Raw genomic sequence first — 20025 nt, forward strand, 5'->3', positions numbered from 1 at the left:
CCCCCAAGGGTATGGGCCAGTTGGCCCTGCGGTGGAGGAAGCAGGTGCTGCTGGGGTTTTTGCCTGATGTTGTGTCACCGTGGTATATATTCGGCGGCGGGACCCAGCTCACCGTCCTAGGTAAGTCGCCCCGGCACCAACTGCCAACCTTGTCTGGGAATTTTCGGGGGGATTTTCGGTTGTTTATTCGCGGAACTCTGAAGTTTTGCCTCCCCAGCCACCCCCTCCTCCCTGTGGGTCTCCCACCAGGTCACTCTGCCTGGCACTGGGGGCCACAGGTGTGGGAAGGAGTGGGCAAGCTCTCTTGCTGGGCCACCATGGTTTCTCCTGGTTTAGCCAGCTGGGTGCCAGCCTCAGCCAGAGTGGCTATACCAGAGGGTTAAGGAGAGGCCGTTTAGTTCACTGCTTGAGTCTGCAGGAATACATGGCCCTCCAAACCAACAGGATCAGGGGCATTTTCTCCCCAACTAGTGGACGCTGTCCAAGCTGGACCTCTGGCCCCTGGAACTCCCAGCCCTCGGGACTCCCAGAGGCTGGACCTCTGGTCCCCGGGACCCCCGGGACCCCCAGAGATTAGGAACTAGGCCCCCAGGCAGGGTTTGGGAGAGATCTCAATGGCGAAGTCATAGCTGGGGTGGTGGCTGGCTTGTCTCATGCATCCTGCTGAGATAGAGTGGAAATACTTACTGCATCCCTGAATCCGGAAAAGGGTCTCTGGTGAGGAGGGACCCGTAGAGGGGGTCTTTGGCTGGAGTTGCAGAAGTACATTGCGGGGAGAACCAATGTGCCAACAGATTCTGTGACTTCAGGGTTCACCCCTGGCATCTGGTTGCTCCCCAAGATTGCTGCTGGCTTGGTCTCTTCTCCTTGGAGGAGAGCAGCAAATGGGGCAGGAATGAAGGACCTTGAGCTGGATTTCAGGGTTCCAAAAGGAAAAAACTGGGAAGGGAGCTGGTCTGCGCATTCCAAAATTTGGTCCCACCTGCCCGGCTACGAACTGGGACTTAGCCCTGGTCCTTGGACAGAGGTTGTGCAGCCAATGTCCTGGTGGGGAGGCAGATTGGCCCAGGGGGGTGAAAGGGTGATGGGGCTGAGAGAGAACACGGAGCTCAGGGGGCTGCCTGAGATCTGTTTAGCTGAAGGTAACACTGAGGGGATCAGGAGACCCCCCTCTCCATCGAGATTGGAATCTTTGGAGAAGTCAGAGGGGCTTTGGTGAAAAAGGGTAAGCGGCTCCTCTTCCGTGAGCGGCCGGGGGCATTGGGTTTTGGAAAAAAACAAGCAGAGAGGATGGAACTCCATCTTGCCCCTGTTGGTTTAGGTCAGTTTTCCCATGGGACAGAGACCCCCCACAACAACCCACCACCATCACCAGAGCATTGGACAATTCAGGTGAATCGGAGTAGGGGTCTGTGTAGGGGTTACTAGAAACTCAGGATGGCAGCTGTGCCCCCACGAACAGCTGATAGGATCAGCGTCCCTCAGGGCAAAGGTGCCGGGAGCTAGGAGGGTGGGGATAGGAGGAGGAGGCAAGGATAGGCAAGGAGGATAGGAACTTGGGGGCAAGAGCAGGAGAGAGGCCATTTTGTACAGAGAGATAGATCTTAGATCCAACCTGACTGGAGACTCAGACCATGTGAGTGCAGAAGTCAGGGATGCTGGAGCAAGATTTCGTTCCTGGTCTGACCAGAAGCCCCAGAGGGCCCGGTGAAAGTGGGTTCAATGGCTAGAGTGACTGGGCGTGGGGAATGTGCCACTCGGGGCAAAACCAGTCAAAACTAAAGGGTCGAGGACACCTACGGCTAAATGGTAGAACCAGAATCCAGAATGTTGGCCTTCAGAGCGTGAGGCCATGGATTTTACTGCCTTTCCCCATCTTCAACTTTCCCAGAGGCCCCCTGGCTCTGGCTCTTCCTCTTTTCCTCTTACCACCCTGCCACTATCTGGCTCCTCCTTTCACCTCCCACCTGCCCTCAGGCTCCGCCTCTCACCTCCTTCCTGTCTTCTGTCTCCTTCTCTCACCTCCTTCCTGTCTTCCGGCTCCTCCTCTCACCTCCCTCCCTCCCTCCCTCTGGCTCCTCCTCTCACCACCTTCCCGCTGTCCCTCAGGTCAGCCCAAGTCATCTCCCACCGTGAATGTGTTCCCTCCGTCTTCCGCTGAGCTGGACTCCAAAAAGGCCACCCTGGTGTGCCTGCTTAATGGTTTTTACCCGAGCTCCGTGACTGTGACCTGGAAGGCGAATGGTGCGACCGTGACTTCAGGCGTGGAGACGACCAAGCCCTCAAAGCAGACGGACAACAAGTACATGGCCAGCAGTTACCTGTCCCTGACCCCGGACCAGTGGAAGGCAAAAGACAGCTACACCTGCCAGGTCTCCCACGACGGGAAGGTCTTCGAGAAGTCCGTGTCCCCATCCGAGTGCGCTTAATCTTGGGATCCTTGCAGCCCCTTATCTCCCTTGGTTCCTTCCCACTTCTGTCTCTGGGCCCCAGGTGTCCACACAGTGAGAGACTGACTCCATTGTCCCCCCGACTTTCCTGTCTCAGGCCCCAGGATCCATCCCTCCAACAATAAAGACTCTTTCCTTTCTCACTCAATGCTCACTCCTTTGGTCTCTGTGATTGGACTCTTGCGTCTTCCAGTCAGTGGTATGAACCGAGCACCTACCGGGAGCTCGGCACTGGATTGAGTTCTTGGAAAAGTGCAAGAATAGTAATCAATCAATCAGTAGTATTTACTGAGCACTTACTCTGCGCTGGGCACTGTGACTTCGCACTTGGGAGAGGACAACACAATAGAACTGGGGAGCGGCATGGTCCAGAGGGAAGAGATTGGGCCTGGTAGTCAGAAGACATGGGTTCTACTCCCAGCTCCACCACTTGTCTGCTGTGTGTCCTTGGGCAAGTCACTTAGCTTCTCTGGGGCTCAGTCACCTCATCTGCAAAATGAGGATTCGGTACCTCTTCTCTCTCCTACTTTGAGCCCCATGTGGGACCCGATTATCTTATATCTAACCCGGTGCTTAGTACAACATGTCAGGACAAAACAACTGATTCAATAAGTGAATATTCAGATAAATCTACCCATAAAAGTCCACAGGTGTACAAGGGAATACAGCTACACTGTTGATGCAGTAACTCAGCCCGGGGTTTAGTGAGACTTGGCCGCCTCGGTCCTTTCCTGAGATGCCTCAGATGGACCACCCCCAGGCCGGCGTGGAGCAGTGAGGCCCATCACTGGACCTCTCCGGGGTGAAACTCGTGGCCCAGAGACCATGAGACTCCTGCTGCCGGTGGCCAGAAGGGCAGGGGAGGTTCCGCGGGGGCTAAACATGCTCAGGGGTTTGTGCTGAGGGAGCGAAATTAACATTTCATGGTTGGGATGTAGAAAGTGTGGCTTAGAGCCATCATAGCAGAGAAGGAGGTGGGACTCATAGTGAACGTCCAGTGGGACATGTCAGAGAGCACCTTTGTGGTTTCAAAGGCCAGCCAGGTAATAATAATAATTATAACACTAATACTATTTGTTAAGCACTTACTATGCATCAAGAACTGTCTTAACCACTGGGGTACATATGAGCTAATCAGGTTGGACACAGTCCCTGCCTCATGGTTTTAATCCCTATTTTACAGAAGAGTAACTGAGGCACAGAGAAATTAAGTGACTTGTCCAAGGTCACACAGCAGACAAGTGGCGGAGCGAGGATTAGAACCCAGGTCCTTCTGACTCCCAGGTCCGTGCTGTGTCCACTGGGTCAGGTTGCTTCTAGGACAACGCACTGGTGGCCCAGCTGGGGAAGACCGGGAGCCCTTCCCATGAGACCCCAGCCCCTACCAGGCCCTGCTTGGGCCTCCTCAGTTGAAGAGGGTTAAGGAGCCTGGGGGAAAAGGGTGAGTGGAAAAGAGGAGTGGGAAAAGAGAGATTACTCAATAGGGAGAGGAGAGGGCTGAGGGGAGTGAGATCAACTCTAACAGTAGTAATATTAATAACATACCATTTATGTATTATTATATATTCTAATATAATTACAATGATTATATAATTGCATAAAAAATAATGTGATGATTACTATACAGATTTTTACTTTTGATATCATAATTATTTTTATTACATTATTTGTTAAGGACTTATTCTGTGCCAAGCCCTGTGCTAAGAGCTATCAAGTCCTGTGCTAAGAGCTGGGGTCGATACACTGCGGTTCGCAAGCTAAGAGAGAGGGAGAAAAGGTATTCAATTCCCATTTTACAGATGAGAAAACTAAAGCACCCAAATGTTAAGTGATATTCACTGTCCCCTCGACCTCACAGAATTTATGTACATATCTTTAAATGATATATTACAACTTATTTATTTATATTAGTGTCTGTCCACCCCCCCAGACTATAAGTTTGTAGTGGGCAGGGAACATGTCTGCCAACTCTGTTGACTTGTACTCTCCCAAGGGCTTAGTGCAATGCTCTGCACATAGTAAGCAGTCAGTAAGTACCATAGATGATGATGATGATGAAGTGACTTGCCCAAAATCATGCAAGAGGTAGAGCCCGGATTTGAGCCTGGTTCTCCTGATTCTGGTCCTGTGCTGTTTCCACTAGACCTTGCTGATGTCTGTCTGATGGAGGGGTCAACGGGACACTGGATCTCCACCCTGAGCATTCACAGCTGAGATTCTCAGGGGAGGCCAGCCCAAACGACCCCAGGCCGAGGCCTGGCATCTCAGCACAAAATCAATCACTCAGTGGTATTTACTGAGTGCTTACTGTGTGCACAGCACCGTCCTCAGCGCCTGGGAAGGTACGGTACAATAGTGTTGGTAGAAACAATTCCTGACCACAAGGAGTTTGCAGCCTAGATGGGGAGATAGTCAAGAAAATGCATTAGAGGTAGGAGAAATGGGACAGAATAAGGATATGGACAGAACTGTTGTGGGGCTCCGGGTGGGGAGAGTATCAGAATGCTAAAGGAGTACAGAGTCAGGTGCAAATGTGATGCAGATTGAATGAATGAATAGGGGAAGTGAGAATTTAGCAAAGGCCTCTTGGCAGAAGGATGATTTAAGTAAGATTACTCGTTCTCCCTTCTGAGTCGCCTTTGCACTGGGAAATGTACCCTTTAAACTCTTAATGTTTACCATCCCTTCAGCCCCACTATGGACATATGTGTAATTTATTCATTTTGTTTGTTTATATTAATGTCTGGGGAAGGCAGAAATAGAGGGGCACAGCACGTCTCCCCCTATTGTCTGCTGGAGACCTTATAACAGCTGCCTCCTGGAAATGAGGGGAGAAAGGAGTCGGGGTCTGTATTGGACCACCCGAGGGCCATCGGCCAGGTCGTGGGGCCCTGTACCAGTCAAGGCTAGTAATAATAATTGTAATAATAATAATAACTGTGGTATTTGTTAAGCGCTTACTAGGTGCCAAGCTCTGTTCTAAGCGCTGGGGTAGATATGAGGTAGTCAGGTTGGACACATTCCACGTCCCTCATGGGGCTCACCATCTTGATTCCCATTTTACAGATGAGGTCACCGAGGCCCAGAGAATTACCCTCCCCACTTTCAAAGGCTTATTGAAGGCCCATCTCCTCCAAGATGCCTTTCCTGACTAAGCCCTCCTTTCCTCTTCCTCTACTCCCTTCTGCGTCACCCTGATTTGCTCTCTTTATTTGCCTCCCCTCCTCAGCCCCGCAGCACTTGTGTACGTATCTGCAAGATATTTATTTATATTAACGTCTGCCTCCCCCTTTTAGACTGCAAGTTCGTTGTGGGCAGGGATTGTGTCGACCAGCTCTGTTCTTTTGTTTTTTGTACTCTTCCAAGCACTGTCCGTAACAAGCTTAGAGTCTAGAGGATGGTCCATTCTAAGTCATTTATTCCATCGATCTTACTTACTGAGTATTTACTTTATAGCACTCACTTGGGGAAGAATAATGGAGGGTGAGTCGGGGTGAAAGTCAGAAGGACCTGGGTTCTAATCCTGGCTCCGCTACTTGTCTGCTGGGTGACCTTGGGGAAATCGCTTCACTTCTCTGTGCTTCAGTTACTTCATCTATAAAATTGGGATTAAGACTTTGAGCCCATGGTGGGACATGGACTATGTCCAATCTGATTAACTTGTAACTATTTCGAAGTTTAGTACAATGTCTAGCACATAGTAAGAGCTTAAGAAATGGGATTTTTAAAAAAATTGGTCCATGCTGGGCCACTGAAGGGATAATCAGGGATGGCAGGGGGAGATTTAGGGATGGTGGATGATTTGGTTTGGGCCCCTGTGGGAGAGTTAGTGATGGAGAGGGGAGAGCCAGGGGTGTGGGATGGTCCAAGCTGAGCCACTGGAGGCATAATCATGGGTTTTGATGGGACAGAGGAGGGTACGGACTTTGCCTGGGCAAGGGGCTAAATGGTAATCGACGATATCCTTGGGAAGAGTTGGACTCGGGGCTTGGGAGGCAGAGGCTGGTGAAAACAACAGGCCTAGTGAAAGCCGTACAGGCCTGGGAGTCAGAGGACCTGGGTTCTAATCCCGGCCTTGTCAATTGCTTGCCGTGTAACCTTGGGCAAGTCACTTAATTTCTCTGTGCCTCGGTTTCCTCAACTGTAAAGTGGGGATTCAGTTACCATTCTCCCTCCTACTTAGACCGTAAGCCTCATGTGGGTCAAGGACCATGTCCAACCTGATTAACTCGTATCTGCTCCTGCACTTAGAACAGTGTTTGACACATAGTAAGCCCGAACAAGTGCTATAAAAAAGCAACCCCAGGCCATTTCCCAACTTCTGACCACACTGGACTGCATCTGAACATGGACCATTGGAATGCTCAGCCAGATGACCTGTTGCTTGGCAACAGCAGGGCCTTCACCCTGACCACAGCCAGAATGGCTCATCCAAAGTCCTGCGGCTGAGGGAAACTGGAATTGGAGTCCAGGGACTTTGGACCACAGAGGACCATGCTAAAGCACGGCCACCTGGTTCCCCCCACCACGGAAGAGTCTCATCTCCCCAGAGAGAGGGGACCCGAGCCAGCGAACCGGACTGCAGCTGCAGTCAGGGATTTTTGTACGGCCGTGTGTCACTGTGTTGGGCTTTCGGCGGGGGAACGCAACTCACCGTCCTTGGTAAGTCGCTTCATTCCCACCGGACCTCTACTCTCCGGGCTGGGATTTTTCTCTCTTTTTCTCTAAACCGGTCTTGGGGCCTCAGCTCCGTTTCAGGTCTCTGAAACCCAGGCGGTCCCCTCCAGGGTGCCGGGGTCCTGCTTCTCCTGGAGTCTCCAGTGACGGGGTGAAAATATACTGGACTGGGCCGTGGGACTGAGGTCCTCTCGCGGTCCTGGGGGACGGGACTGATGGGGAGATCCTCCGGCCTTGTTTCCCCTCTTGGGATCTGGGACCTCAGAACTGGGGGTTTGGGGCTGAAGGGGAGGCTGTAGAAGATGGGGGAGGATACCCTCTCTCAGCTCTTCTGGTTCTTCTGGACCAACCTGGGGACTGGGGTTGGACAGAGGTGAGAATTTGATTAGACTGAATCAGTGGCTGAGGGTGGATCTGATCAGATATGCTCACTGACATCTGAGAATTCCTCCTCAGAAATGAGTGGGGTTTCTGACTCCAGACCTGGCACTCTGGGGTTTCCTGCTCCAGATTCTGGGCTCTGGAGGTCCTGACTCCTGAGTCTGACTCTGGGATTTCTGCTCCAGACCCTGGGCTCTAGGGGCTCTGGCTCCAAATTATGGGCTCTTAGAGTTTGGCTCCAAATTATGGGTTTGGGGATTTCTGCTCCACATCCTAAGCTCAAGGGGTCCTGACTCCTGATTTGGGGTCTGGGTCTAAATTCTGGGTTCTGGGATTTCTGCTCCAGATCCTAAGCTTTGGGGGGCCTGGCTCTTGATTCTGTGCTCTGGGATTTCTGCTTCAGATCTTGGCCTCTGGAGTTTCTGGCTCCACATTCTGAGTTCTGGTATTTCTGCTCCAGATCTTGGGTTCTGGGGAGCCTGGCTTCTGATTCGGGGCTCCCAGATCCAGGCCAGTGGCCCCAAATGGACCCTGAGGAGAGTCTAGATTTAAGATGATGAAGTCCAGAATCCATTTTGGAGACTCTGGATGGGGATAGGTCCCTCTGGCCAGTCCTTGACCCTCACTGTCCTAGCTGGGGATAGTCTTGAGGGCAGGGGGTAGAGACTGCCTGCTAGTTGGCCCCGGGGGGAGAGAAGTAGACAGGGGAGTTAAGTCTTCTGGGTCAGGAGTCAGGTCTCGAACTCCTTAGAATTGAACATATGAACCTTTGCTTAGTTTGTGTGTAAGCTTCCACAGACCCATCCTATGGATGTAGAGAGCAGAGGCCTAGTCACTAGTGATCGCTTTGAGACTGTGAGCCCCTTGTCGGGCAGGAATTGTCTCTATCTGCTGCCGAATTGTACATTCCAAGTGCTTAGTACAGTGCTCTGCACAAAGTAAGCGCTCAGTAAATACGATTGAATGAATGAATGAATCCCTGTACTGTCTTTGGCTGGGAGACACTACTTCTCCCCCGGCCAGACACCAGAACAGGTCAGGCAGTCAATCGGCCAGGTTGCGCAGGGCCTGGGAGTCATGATGACCCCATTCTAGACTGAGAACCCATTGCGGGCAGGGATTGTCTCTATTTGTTGCTGAGTTGTACTTTCCAAGCGCTTAGTACAATGTTCTGAACACAGTAAGCGCTCAATAAATAGGATTGAATGAATGACTGAATCTCCAGACTCTCAAAACACGAACTTCTCCAAACCTTAAGCTTGTTGTGGGCAGGGATTGAGTCTTTTATATTGTTATATTGTATTCTCCTGTGCGCTTAGTACAGTGCTCTGGACGTGGTAAGTACTCAGTAAATGCGATTGACTGACTGACTGACTGATTCTTCCCCTCTCTGCCTCTTTCTGGCTCCTCCTCTCACCTCCCTCCTGCCTTCTGACTCCTCCTCTCACTTCCCTCCTGCCCTCTGGCTCCTCCTCTCATCTCCCTCCTGCTCTCTGGGTCTTCCTGTCACCTCCCTCCCTCCTTCTCACTCTTCCTCTCACCTCCTTCCTGCCTTCGGGCTCCTCCTCTCACCTCCCTCCCACCCTCTGGCTCCTCCTCTCACCACCCTCCCGCTCTCCCTCAGGTCAGCCCAAGGCATCTCCCACCGTGAATATGTTCGCTCCGTCCTCCGCTGAGCTGGACTCCAAAAGGCCACCCTGGTGTGCCTCATGGGCGGCTTCTACCCGGGTTCTGTGACCGTGACCTGGAAGGCGGATGGCGCCACCGTGTCTGAGGGCGTGGAGACCACCAAGCCCTCCAAGCAGACGGACAACAAGTACATGGCCAGCAGCTACCTGACCCTGACCCCGGCCCAGTGGAAGGCGAAGAACAGCTACACCTGCCAGGTCACCCACGACGGGAAGGTCTTCGAGAAGTCCGTGTCCCCATCCGAGTGCTCTTAGGCACAACTCCCCACCCCCGTCCCCCACCCTGTACACTTGTCACTTCAGACCCCTCCAGCAGCCTGGCTGACCCCCATCCCATTACCCCTTAGCCTAAGGGGATACCCTCCCTTCGGTCTCCCACCCCTGCACCTTCACTCGGGCTCTGGTTGGCTAAGGCTGGGAATGGACTTCCTGTCACTGTGGTCTTCCTTTCTGGGGCCGCACGGAAACCCCCTCCTTCAATAAAAGACTCTTCCCTTTCTCAACCAACGTTCTCTCCCTCGCTCTCGTGTCTCGTCTCTCACGTTTTTCCTGGCTCAGCGGGTAGTGCAGAACCTGCGGGCCCATGACCACCGACCTTAGCATGAGCACTTCCGGCCAGGATTCTCGGTTCGGACACCTCTTCCCGGCTAGGGAGCTGGCCTCTGCCGGCCTGGGGTAGGGGATGGAACTGGGGCCGTTTCCCAGGGAAGAGAGGGATCAACATCACGGTGGCGTGACGAGAGAAGCGGCACAGGGTGGAAGGGAGCATGGTGAAGGTGGGGAAACCAAGCCTGCCTGGAGTTGGAGAGGTGGGCACTGTTGCGTGGGCTACCTGGCCCCTGGGAAGATCCCAGGTGTCTCTTCAGGAGCGGCCGGGCTGCCTGTGGCGGCCCGGCAGAGACTGGGATGAACTCAGTCACCATAGGCTCTGCGGTTGTTGGCTGAGACCAAGCAGGGTGCGGCAGGCCCCAGGATGGACCCTGGGATTTCAGGGGTCGGGGGGGAGGGGGGCAATGACCCATCACAGCTGCCCTCGGCTTCAAAGGTTCCCAGAGCCCTGGACGGGTTGTCCCCAGTTCCGCTGTGGTGTGCAGCCCTGACCGGACCCCTCGGCGCAGCCGCCAGGAGTCACCTGGCCTGAGCCTCTCGCTCTCAGAGGGGTCACCTCCTTGTTGGTCAGCCCTAGGGACTGCTGGGAAGACAGAGTCTGGAAATCTGGGGATGTCCCGGGAGACCTGGATTTGGGTGATTTGTCAGAAGGAACTAGTTCAGCCAGCCCAAATAACCATTTAATCGTCGGCATTCATCGAGTACCCGTTGGGGGCAGAAGCAGGTGACATGGAGCCTGCTCTTGAGCAGCGCCCGTTCTGGTGCAGGAACCGGGCAGACAGAAGTTATTCATAAAGAGGTAGCGTGGCCTTGTGGAAAGGGCATGGGCCTGGGTGTCAGGGGACCTGGGTTCTAATCCCTGCTATGCCCACGTGCCTGTTGCGATCATAACAGTAGCGATGGCATTTGTTAAGGGCTTACTATTTGTCAAACACTGTTCCAAGACAGATACAAGCTAATCAGATCAGACACAGTCCCTGTCCCACATGGGGTTCAGAGTCTTTATCCCCATTTTATAGACAAGGTACCTGGAGCACAGAGAAGTTAACTGACATGCCCAAAGTCACACAGGCAGACAAGTGACAGAGTCAGGATTAGAACTCAGGTCCTTCTGACTCCCAGCCCCAAGCTGTACCCACTAGGTCATGACGCTTGCCTGGCTGTGTACCCTTGGGCAAGTCATTTCACTTCTCTTTGCTCTTTCCTCAGCAGAAAATGGGGATTAAATGCCTGTTCTCCCCCATAGTTAGACTGTGAGCCCTATGTGGGATAGGGACTGTGTCCAACCTGATTAATTTTTATCTACCCCAGTGCTTCACAGGTAGTAAGTGATTAGCAAATAATAACCATAAAAAAGAAAGGAAACAAGAGGCGTCTCTGGGGAGGGATTCACCTCACCTACCCCACCCACTCTTATTATTTGGTCCCATGGTAGCTCCCCCAGGCCTTCCCCACTCCCAAGGCCTGTGCCCATCTCAGTTTAACATGCCTGTCAAGGGCAGCCTGGCCTAATGGAAAGAGCCCAGGTCTGGAAATCCAGAAACCCGGATTCTAGTCCTGGCTCTGTCACTTACCTGCTCTGTGGCCCTGGGCAAGTAACTTCATTTCTCTGTGCCTCTGTTGCCTCACCTGTAAAATGGGGGTTCGTTATCTGTTGGTCCAACCCTGTGCACTGTGAGCCCCAGGTAGGGTAGAGACTGTTGTCTGATCTGACTGCAGTGTTTATCGCTGTGTTTGGCACATGATAAGAGTTTAACAAATGCCATCATCATGATGATTATTAGCTGACCTAGTTGGGCTCCAAATGGGCTGTTTGGCCTGGACGGTTTTCAGGCCAGAGGCCAATGGAATGATTGTCAAGGGAGACGGAAGGCCCCTATCTGGGGGGACAGTTCAGTACCCAACTCCACTGTGGGCATGAATGATCGTGGCCTGAGCTGGGCCCTGGGAAGGCCATAAGGAGCAGAGCCTGGGACGGGGCAAGAAGATATGAGGGAGTTTAATCTCCTGGGCTCTGCCGCCAGCCTGGCACTGAGAGACCTCCAGCCCGGCCCCTCAGCCACGGGGGATCGATGGGGATGACGGGGTGGCAGAAGTGCCCCAGTTTCAGTCCTTTTGACCAGGTGTACAGAGGGCGCTTTCTCCTGGACCTCAGGAGACGCCCAGGAGCTCCTCCCCATTGGCACATGGAAGGCCTCGTCCGAAGAGACCATCCCCGTGGGATTGGACCCGTAGCCCGGCAGGTGCCACCGGGCCCAGGGGACCAGTGTGAGGGTGAGCTGGCTGTGGCCCCCACTGAGGTCTCGCCCCACCGGGGCCCCAGGAGGGCCTGAGGGAACAGCCGACCAGGGTTTTTGTCCGGACGTGTGTCACTGTGTGGTGCATTCGGCGGGGGAACGCAACTCACCGTCCTTGGTAAGTCACCCCTCTCCTCCATCGTGACTCTGCGCCACTCCCGTGAACCTGAATGTCCAAATCTCTTCTTTTTTTGGAGTCCAATCTGGGGGTCTGGGCTCCCTCCTCACGGGGGGTCATGTCCCTCCAGTGTCTGCCCCCTTGGTTCTTCTCATCGGGGCTGGGAATTTGGTCTCCCAGTCGGCAGCCTGGGGGGTGCAAAGCCTTGACCGGGCTCTCTCTCGGAGTCACAACTGACCTCTGTCTATCTGCAGAGATGGCTCACCTTTTTCCTTCTCTGCCCAATGCCCCATTCCCTCTGCCCACTTGCCCTCTTTGGCTCCTGCTGCTAAGTCTGGTCTTTCACACCGAGAATTCCCAGCGATTCTGGTGAACCGGGCAAGGTTCGGAGCATGAGGATGATCCTTCCCCGGTTCCGGACCCTCGAATGGGCAGGCTAACGTGTTCTCCTGATAGGCTTGGGGACTTGGTTGTGGTAGAGGGCCTGGGGCCGATCCCATAACCCAGCTGTGCCTGACTAAGGGGATTTGGTGAGACCAGGATCCTCTGACTTCATCCCCCGCAGCTCCGGGCCCTCAGATCTGGTGTCCGATTTTGGGAACGGCCATGGGGACAGGTCATGCTGCCTGGGTAGAGGCTTCTCAGCCTCTACCGAATCTTCCAGTCCCAATCGGGGAGGCTGGCTCTGAACCGCGGTGAGGGGATGCTGAGGGCAGACGGAAAAGCACCGATCAGGGAGTCGTTCTCGGGGAAGCTGGCCGGGGATGGGGCTGAGCAGAGAGTAGGGGCAGTGGCCCCAGGGGGCTGCCCTGAGGGGAGACCCGAGTCGGCTCTGAGGGGGTCACTGAAGGGGGCTCTGCTGTATGTGGAGGCCTCATCCCCATGTCTGAACTTGGGGCATTTCGATGGCCCCTTCTGGCCAGGTTTACTCAGCGGGACCGAGGGGAGCGGGAACTTCCACCTTGTCGAACTTGGCTCAGGAGAGAGGGATTCTGGAAGCCCCAGTCTACGCTCCCTCATCAGAGATCAGTCTCTACCTAGGGTGTGGGGCCTGAGGGAGAGAGGTCGGATACCACTTTGTGGCCATGGGGAAGAGGAGACCCGAGGGGGAGTCAAACCCCAGGTCAGAGGTTCCAGGACAGAGCAAGGTGAATCGTGCTTCACTGAGAGTCCGCCAGTCCCTGAGACGAATCTTAGATGGTGCCCAGGGAGGGACTGGTTACAGGGCGGCTCTAACTGATGTCCCCAGGAGAAGCAGAAGGGAGAGCTTGTTTAATGACAGTTCAAGCATTAGTGTTGAAATTAGAGTGAGTTATAACTATGGGCCAAGCACCGGGTAGACAGAAGAAAATATATCCATAGAGTCGCTATGGATCGGAAATGACTCGCCGGTCTTTGATAGTAATGAGTAGAAGAAAATTCCAATGTAAGGCTACTTCTTCTCCATGTCACTACCAGTCTCTCACTGGTGAAGGGCTCAGATTGGGTGAACAGACCAGGGTCTGCTGATCTGCTCAGTCACTTGACCCTTGGAAGGCTCCAACTCCTTTCACTCCTCTCACCACTCTCCTGCCCTCTGGCTCTCCCTCTCACCTCCCTCCTGTCCTCTGGCTCCTCCTCTCACCTCCCTCTTGCTCTCTGGATCTTCCTCTCACCTTCCTCCCTCCTTCTGACTCTTCCTCTCACCTCCCTCCTGCCTTCTGACTCCTCCTCTCACTTCCCTCCTGCCCTCTGGCTCCTCCTCTCATCTCCCTCCTGCTCTCTGGGTCTTCCTGTCACCTCCCTCCCTCCTTCTCACTCTTCCTCTCACCTCCTTCCTGCCTTCCGGCTCCTCCTCTCACCTCCCTCCCACCCTCTGGCTCCTCCTCTCACCACCCTCCCGCTCTCCCTCAGGTCAGCCCAAGGCATCTCCCACCGTGAATATGTTCGCTCCGTCCTCCGCTGAGCTGGACTCCAAAAAGGCCACCCTGGTGTGCCTCATGGGCGGCTTCTACCCGGGTTCTGTGACCGTGACCTGGAAGGCGGATGGCGCCACCGTGTCTGAGGGCGTGGAGACCACCAAGCCCTCCAAGCAGACGGACAACAAGTACATGGCCAGCAGCTACCTGACCCTGACCCCGGCCCAGTGGAAGGCGAAGAACAGCTACACCTGCCAGGTCACCCACGACGGGAAGGTCTTCGAGAAGTCCGTGTCCCCATCCGAGTGCTCTTAGGCACAACTCCCCACCCCCGTCCCCCACCCTGTACACTTGTCACTCAGACCCCTCCAGCAGCCTGGCTGACCCCCATCCCATTACCCCTTAGCCTAAGGGGGATACCCTCCCTTCGGTCTCCCACCCCTGCACCTTCACTCGGGCTCTGGTTGGCTAAGGCTGGGAATGGACTTCCTGTCACTGTGGTCTTCCTTTCTGGGGCCGCACGGAAACCCCCTCCTTCAATAAAAGACTCTTCCCTTTCTCAACCAACGTTCTCTCCCTCGCTCTCGTGTCTCGTCTCTCACGTTTTTCCTGGCTCAGCGGGTAGTGCAGAACCTGCGGGCCCATGACCACCGACCTTAGCATGAGCACTTCCGGCCAGGATTCTCGGTTCGGACACCTCTTCCCGGCTAGGGAGCTGGCCTCTGCCGGCCTGGGGTAGGGGATGGAACTGGGGCCGTTTCCCAGGGAAGAGAGGGATCAACATCACGGTGGCGTGACGAGAGAAGCGGCACAGGGTGGAAGGGAGCATGGTGAAGGTGGGGAAACCAAGCCTGCCTGGAGTTGGAGAGGTGGGCACTGTTGCGTGGGCTACCTGGCCCCTGGGAAGATCCCAGGTGTCTCTTCAGGAGCGGCCGGGCTGCCTGTGGCGGCCCGGCAGAGACTGGGATGAACTCAGTCACCATAGGCTCTGCGGTTGTTGGCTGAGACCAAGCAGGGTGCGGCAGGCCCCAGGATGGACCCTGGGATTTCAGGGGTCGGGGGGGAGGGGGGCAATGACCCATCACAGCTGCCCTCGGCTTCAAAGGTTCCCAGAGCCCTGGACGGGTTGTCCCCAGTTCCGCTGTGGTGTGCAGCCCTGACCGGACCCCTCGGCGCAGCCGCCAGGAGTCACCTGGCCTGAGCCTCTCGCTCTCAGAGGGGTCACCTCCTTGTTGGTCAGCCCTAGGGACTGCTGGGAAGACAGAGTCTGGAAATCTGGGGATGTCCCGGGAGACCTGGATTTGGGTGATTTGTCAGAAGGAACTAGTTCAGCCAGCCCAAATAACCATTTAATCGTCGGCATTCATCGAGTACCCGTTGGGGGCAGAAGCAGGTGACATGGAGCCTGCTCTTGAGCAGCGCCCGTTCTGATGCAGGAACCGGGCAGACAGAAGTTATTCATAAAGAGGTAGCGTGGCCTTGTGGAAAGGGCATGGGCCTGGGTGTCAGGGGACCTGGGTTCTAATCCCTGCTATGCCCACGTGCCTGTTGCGATCATAACAATAGCGATGGCATTTGTTAAGGGCTTACTATTTGTCAAACACTGTTCCAAGACAGATACAAGCTAATCAGATCAGACACAGTCCCTGTCCCACATGGGGTTCAGAGTCTTTATCCCCATTTTATAGACAAGGTACCTGGAGCACAGAGAAGTTAACTGACATGCCCAAAGTCACACAGGCAGACAAGTGACAGAGTCAGGATTAGAACTCAGGTCCTTCTGACTCCCAGCCCCAAGCTGTACCCACTAGGTCATGACGCTTGCCTGGCTGTGTACCCTTGGGCAAGTCATTTCACTTCTCTTTGCTCTTTCCTCAGCAGAAAATGGGGATTAAATGCCTGTTCTCCCCCATAGTTAGACTGTGAGCCCTATGTGGGATAGGGACTGTGTCCAACCTGATTAATTTTTATCTACCCCAGTGCTTCACAGGTAGTAAGTGCTTAGCAAATAATAACCATAAAAAAGAAAGGAAACAAGAGGCGTCTCTGGGGAGGGATTCACCTCACCTACCCCACCCACTCTTATTGTTTGGTCCCATGGTAGCTCCCCCAGGCCTTCCCCACTCCCAAGGCCTGTGCCCATCTCAGTTTAACATGCCTGTCAAGGGCAGCCTGGCCTAATGGAAAGAGCCCAGGTCTGGAAATCCAGAAACCCGGATTCTAGTCCTGGCTCTGTCACTTACCTGCTCTGTGGCCCTGGGCAAGTAACTTCATTTCTCTGTGCCTCTGTTGCCTCACCTGTAAAATGGGGGTTCGTTATCTGTTGGTCCAACCCTGTGCACTGTGAGCCCCAGGTAGGGTAGAGACTGTTGTCTGATCTGACTGCAGTGTTTATCGCTGTGTTTGGCACATGATAAGAGTTTAACAAATGCCATCATCATGATGATTATTAGCTGACCTAGTTGGGCTCCAAATGGGCTGTTTGGCCTGGACGGTTTTCAGGCCAGAGGCCAATGGAATGATTGTCAAGGGAGACGGAAGGCCCCTATCTGGGGGGACAGTTCAGTACCCAACTCCACTGTGGGCATGAATGATCGTGGCCTGAGCTGGGCCCTGGGAAGGCCATAAGGAGCAGAGCCTGGGACAGGGGCAAGAAGATATGAGGGAGTTTAATCTCCTGGGCTCTGCCGCCAGCCTGGCACTGAGAGACCTCCAGCCCGGCCCCTCAGCCACGGGGGATCGATGGGGATGACGGGGTGGCAGAAGTGCCCCGGTTTCAGTCCTTTTGACCAGGTGTCCAGAGGGCGCTTTCTCCTGGACCTCAGGAGACGCCCAGGAGCTCCTCCCCATTGGCACATGGAAGGCCTCGTCCGAAGAGACCATCCCCGTGGGATTGGACCCGTAGCCCGGCAGGTGCCATCGGGCCCAGGGGACCAGTGTGAGGATGAGCTGGCTGTGGCCCCCACTGAGGTCTCGCCCCACCGGGGCCCCAGGAGGGCCTGAGGGAACAGCCGACCAGGGTTTTTGTCCGGACGTGTGTCACTGTGTGGTGCATTCGGCGGGGGAACGCAACTCACCGTCCTTGGTAAGTCACCCCTCTCCTCCATCGTGACTCTGCGCCACTCCCGTGAACCTGAATGTCCAAATCTCTTCTTTTTTTGGAGTCCAATCTGGGGGTCTGGGCTCCCTCCTCACGGGGGGTCATGTCCCTCCAGTGTCTGCCCCCTTGGTTCTTCTCATCGGGGCTGGGAATTTGGTCTCCCAGTCGGCAGCCTGGGGGGTGCAAAGCCTTGACCGGGCTCTCTCTCGGAGTCACAACTGACCTCTGTCTATCTGCAGAGATGGCTCACCTTTTTCCTTCTCTGCCCAATGCCCCATTCCCTCTGCCCACTTGCCCTCTTTGGCTCCTGCTGCTAAGTCTGGTCTTTCACACCGAGAATTCCCAGCGATTCTGGTGAACCGGGCAAGGTTCGGAGCATGAGGATGATCCTTCCCCGGTTCCGGACCCTCGAATGGGCAGGCTAACGTGTTCTCCTGATAGGCTTGGGGACTTGGTTGTGGTAGAGGGCCTGGGGCCGATCCCATAACCCAGCTGTGCCTGACTAAGGGGATTTGGTGAGACCAGGATCCTCTGACTTCATCCCCCGCAGCTCCGGGCCCTCAGATCTGGTGTCCGATTTTGGGAACGGCCATGGGGACAGGTCATGCTGCCTGGGTAGAGGCTTCTCAGCCTCTACCGAATCTTCCAGTCCCAATCGGGGGAGGCTGGCTCTGAACCGCGGTGAGGGGATGCTGAGGGCAGACGGAAAAAGCACCGATCAGGGAGTCGTTCTCGGGGAAGCTGGCCGGGGATGGGGCTGAGCAGAGAGTAGGGGCAGTGGCCCCAGGGGGCTGCCCTGAGGGGAGACCCGAGTCGGCTCTGAGGGGGTCACTGAAGGGGGCTCTGCTGTATGTGGAGGCCTCATCCCCATGTCTGAACTTGGGGCATTTCGATGGCCCCTTCTGGCCAGGTTTACTCAGCGGGACCGAGGGGAGCGGGAACTTCCACCTTGTCGAACTTGGCTCAGGAGAGAGGGATTCTGGAAGCCCCAGTCTACGCTCCCTCATCAGAGATCAGTCTCTACCTAGGGTGTGGGGCCTGAGGGAGAGAGGTCGGATACCACTTTGTGGCCATGGGGAAGAGGAGACCCGAGGGGGAGTCAAACCCCAGGTCAGAGGTTCCAGGACAGAGCAAGGTGAATCGTGCTTCACTGAGAGTCCGCCAGTCCCTGAGACGAATCTTAGATGGTGCCCAGGGAGGGACTGGTTACAGGGCGGCTCTAACTGATGTCCCCAGGAGAAGCAGAAGGGAGAGCTTGTTTAATGACAGTTCAAGCATTAGTGTTGAAATTAGAGTGAGTTATAACTATGGGCCAAGCACCGGGTAGACAGAAGAAAATATATCCATAGAGTCGCTATGGATCGGAAATGACTCGCCGGTCTTTGATAGTAATGAGTAGAAGAAAATTCCAATGTAAGGCTACTTCTTCTCCATGTCACTACCAGTCTCTCACTGGTGAAGGGCTCAGATTGGGTGAACAGACCAGGGTCTGCTGATCTGCTCAGTCACTTGACCCTTGGAAGGCTCCAACTCCTTTCACTCCTCTCACCACTCTCCTGCCCTCTGGCTCTCCCTCTCACCTCCCTCCTGTCCTCTGGCTCCTCCTCTCACCTCCCTCTTGCTCTCTGGATCTTCCTCTCACCTTCCTCCCTCCTTCTGACTCTTCCTCTCACCTCCCTCCTGCCTTCTGACTCCTCCTCTCACTTCCCTCCTGCCCTCTGGCTCCTCCTCTCATCTCCCTCCTGCTCTCTGGGTCTTCCTGTCACCTCCCTCCCTCCTTCTCACTCTTCCTCTCACCTCCTTCCTGCCTTCGGGCTCCTCCTCTCACCTCCCTCCCACCCTCTGGCTCCTCCTCTCACCTCCCTCCCCGCTCTCCCTCAGGTCAGCCCAAGGCATCTCCCACCGTGAATATGTTCGCTCCGTCCTCCGCTGAGCTGGACTCCAAAAAGGCCACCCTGGTGTGCCTCATGGGCGGCTTCTACCCGGGTTCTGTGACCGTGACCTGGAAGGCGGATGGCGCCACCGTGTCTGAGGGCGTGGAGACCACCAAGCCCTCCAAGCAGACGGACAACAAGTACATGGCCAGCAGCTACCTGACCCTGACCCCGGCCCAGTGGAAGGCGAAGAACAGCTACACCTGCCAGGTCACCCACGACGGGAAGGTCTTCGAGAAGTCCGTGTCCCCATCCGAGTGCTCTTAGGCACAACTCCCCACCCCCGTCCCCCACCCTGTACACTTGTCACTCAGACCCCTCCAGCAGCCTGGCTGACCCCCATCCCATTACCCCTTAGCCTAAGGGGGATACCCTCCCTTCGGTCTCCCACCTCTGCACCTTCACTCGGGCTCTGGTTGGCTAAGGCTGGGAATGGACTTCCTGTCACTGTGGTCTTCCTTTCTGGGGCCGCACGGAAACCCCCTCCTTCAATAAAAGACTCTTCCCTTTCTCAACCAACGTTCTCTCCCTCGCTCTCGTGTCTCGTCTCTCACGTTTTTCCTGGCTCAGCGGGTAGTGCAGAACCTGCGGGCCCATGACCACCGGCCCTGGCATGAGCACTTCCGGCCAGGATTCTCGGTTCGGACAGCTACTCCCGCCTAGGGAGCGGGCCTCTACCGGCCTGAGGTGGGGGGTGGAACTGGGGCCGTTTCCCTGGGAAGAGAGGGATCAACATCACAGTGGCGTGACGAGAGAAGCGGCACAGGGTGGAAGGGAGCATGGTGAAGGTGGGGAAACCAAGCCTGCCTGGAGTTGGACAGGTGGGCACTGTTGCGTGGGCTTCCTGGCCCCTGGGATGATCCCAGGTGTCTA

At 55.1% G+C, this 20025-nt stretch overlaps 4 protein-coding genes and 1 gene segment (V, D, J or C); all 5 read left to right on the forward strand.

The window, feature by feature from the left end:
- The window catches only part of LOC103168859 (immunoglobulin lambda-1 light chain), a 28250-nt gene extending 25652 nt beyond the window's left edge, over positions 1–2598 (forward strand). Inside the window, exons 3-4 of the mRNA XM_039915077.1 lie at positions 79–120; positions 2110–2598. Coding sequence (XP_039771011.1) covers positions 79–120; positions 2110–2429 — 362 coding nt within the window. The 3' untranslated portion in view covers positions 2430–2598. The remainder of the gene's footprint in view (positions 1–78; positions 121–2109) is intronic.
- Positions 1–9703, forward strand: part of LOC114806123 (immunoglobulin lambda-1 light chain-like) — a 95815-nt gene extending 86112 nt beyond the window's left edge. The window contains 3 exon segments of the mRNA XM_039915075.1: positions 7075–7112; positions 9133–9192; positions 9195–9703. Coding sequence (XP_039771009.1) covers positions 7075–7112; positions 9133–9192; positions 9195–9451 — 355 coding nt within the window. The 3' untranslated portion in view covers positions 9452–9703.
- The window catches only part of LOC100681294 (immunoglobulin lambda-1 light chain), a 152024-nt gene extending 137339 nt beyond the window's left edge, over positions 1–14685 (forward strand). For all 3 annotated transcript variants that reach the window (XM_029049363.2, XM_029049361.2, XM_029049355.1), the window contains exons 3-4: positions 12183–12220; positions 14114–14685. In XM_029049363.2, coding sequence (XP_028905196.1) covers positions 12183–12220; positions 14114–14433 — 358 coding nt within the window. In that variant the 3' untranslated portion in view covers positions 14434–14685. The remainder of the gene's footprint in view (positions 1–12182; positions 12221–14113) is intronic.
- LOC100682076 (immunoglobulin lambda-1 light chain) overlaps positions 1–20025 on the forward strand; it is a 197557-nt gene that overhangs the window by 172647 nt on the left and 4885 nt on the right. The window lies entirely within an intron of this gene.
- On the forward strand, positions 14762–19671 carry LOC100680855. The segment is given in 3 exon segments: positions 14762–14853; positions 17130–17203; positions 19100–19671. Coding segments are annotated over 3 exon segments (486 nt in total).

Source organism: Ornithorhynchus anatinus, chromosome 21 (genome assembly GCF_004115215.2).
Source record: "Ornithorhynchus anatinus isolate Pmale09 chromosome 21, mOrnAna1.pri.v4, whole genome shotgun sequence".
Classification (NCBI taxonomy): Eukaryota; Metazoa; Chordata; class Mammalia; order Monotremata; family Ornithorhynchidae; genus Ornithorhynchus; species Ornithorhynchus anatinus.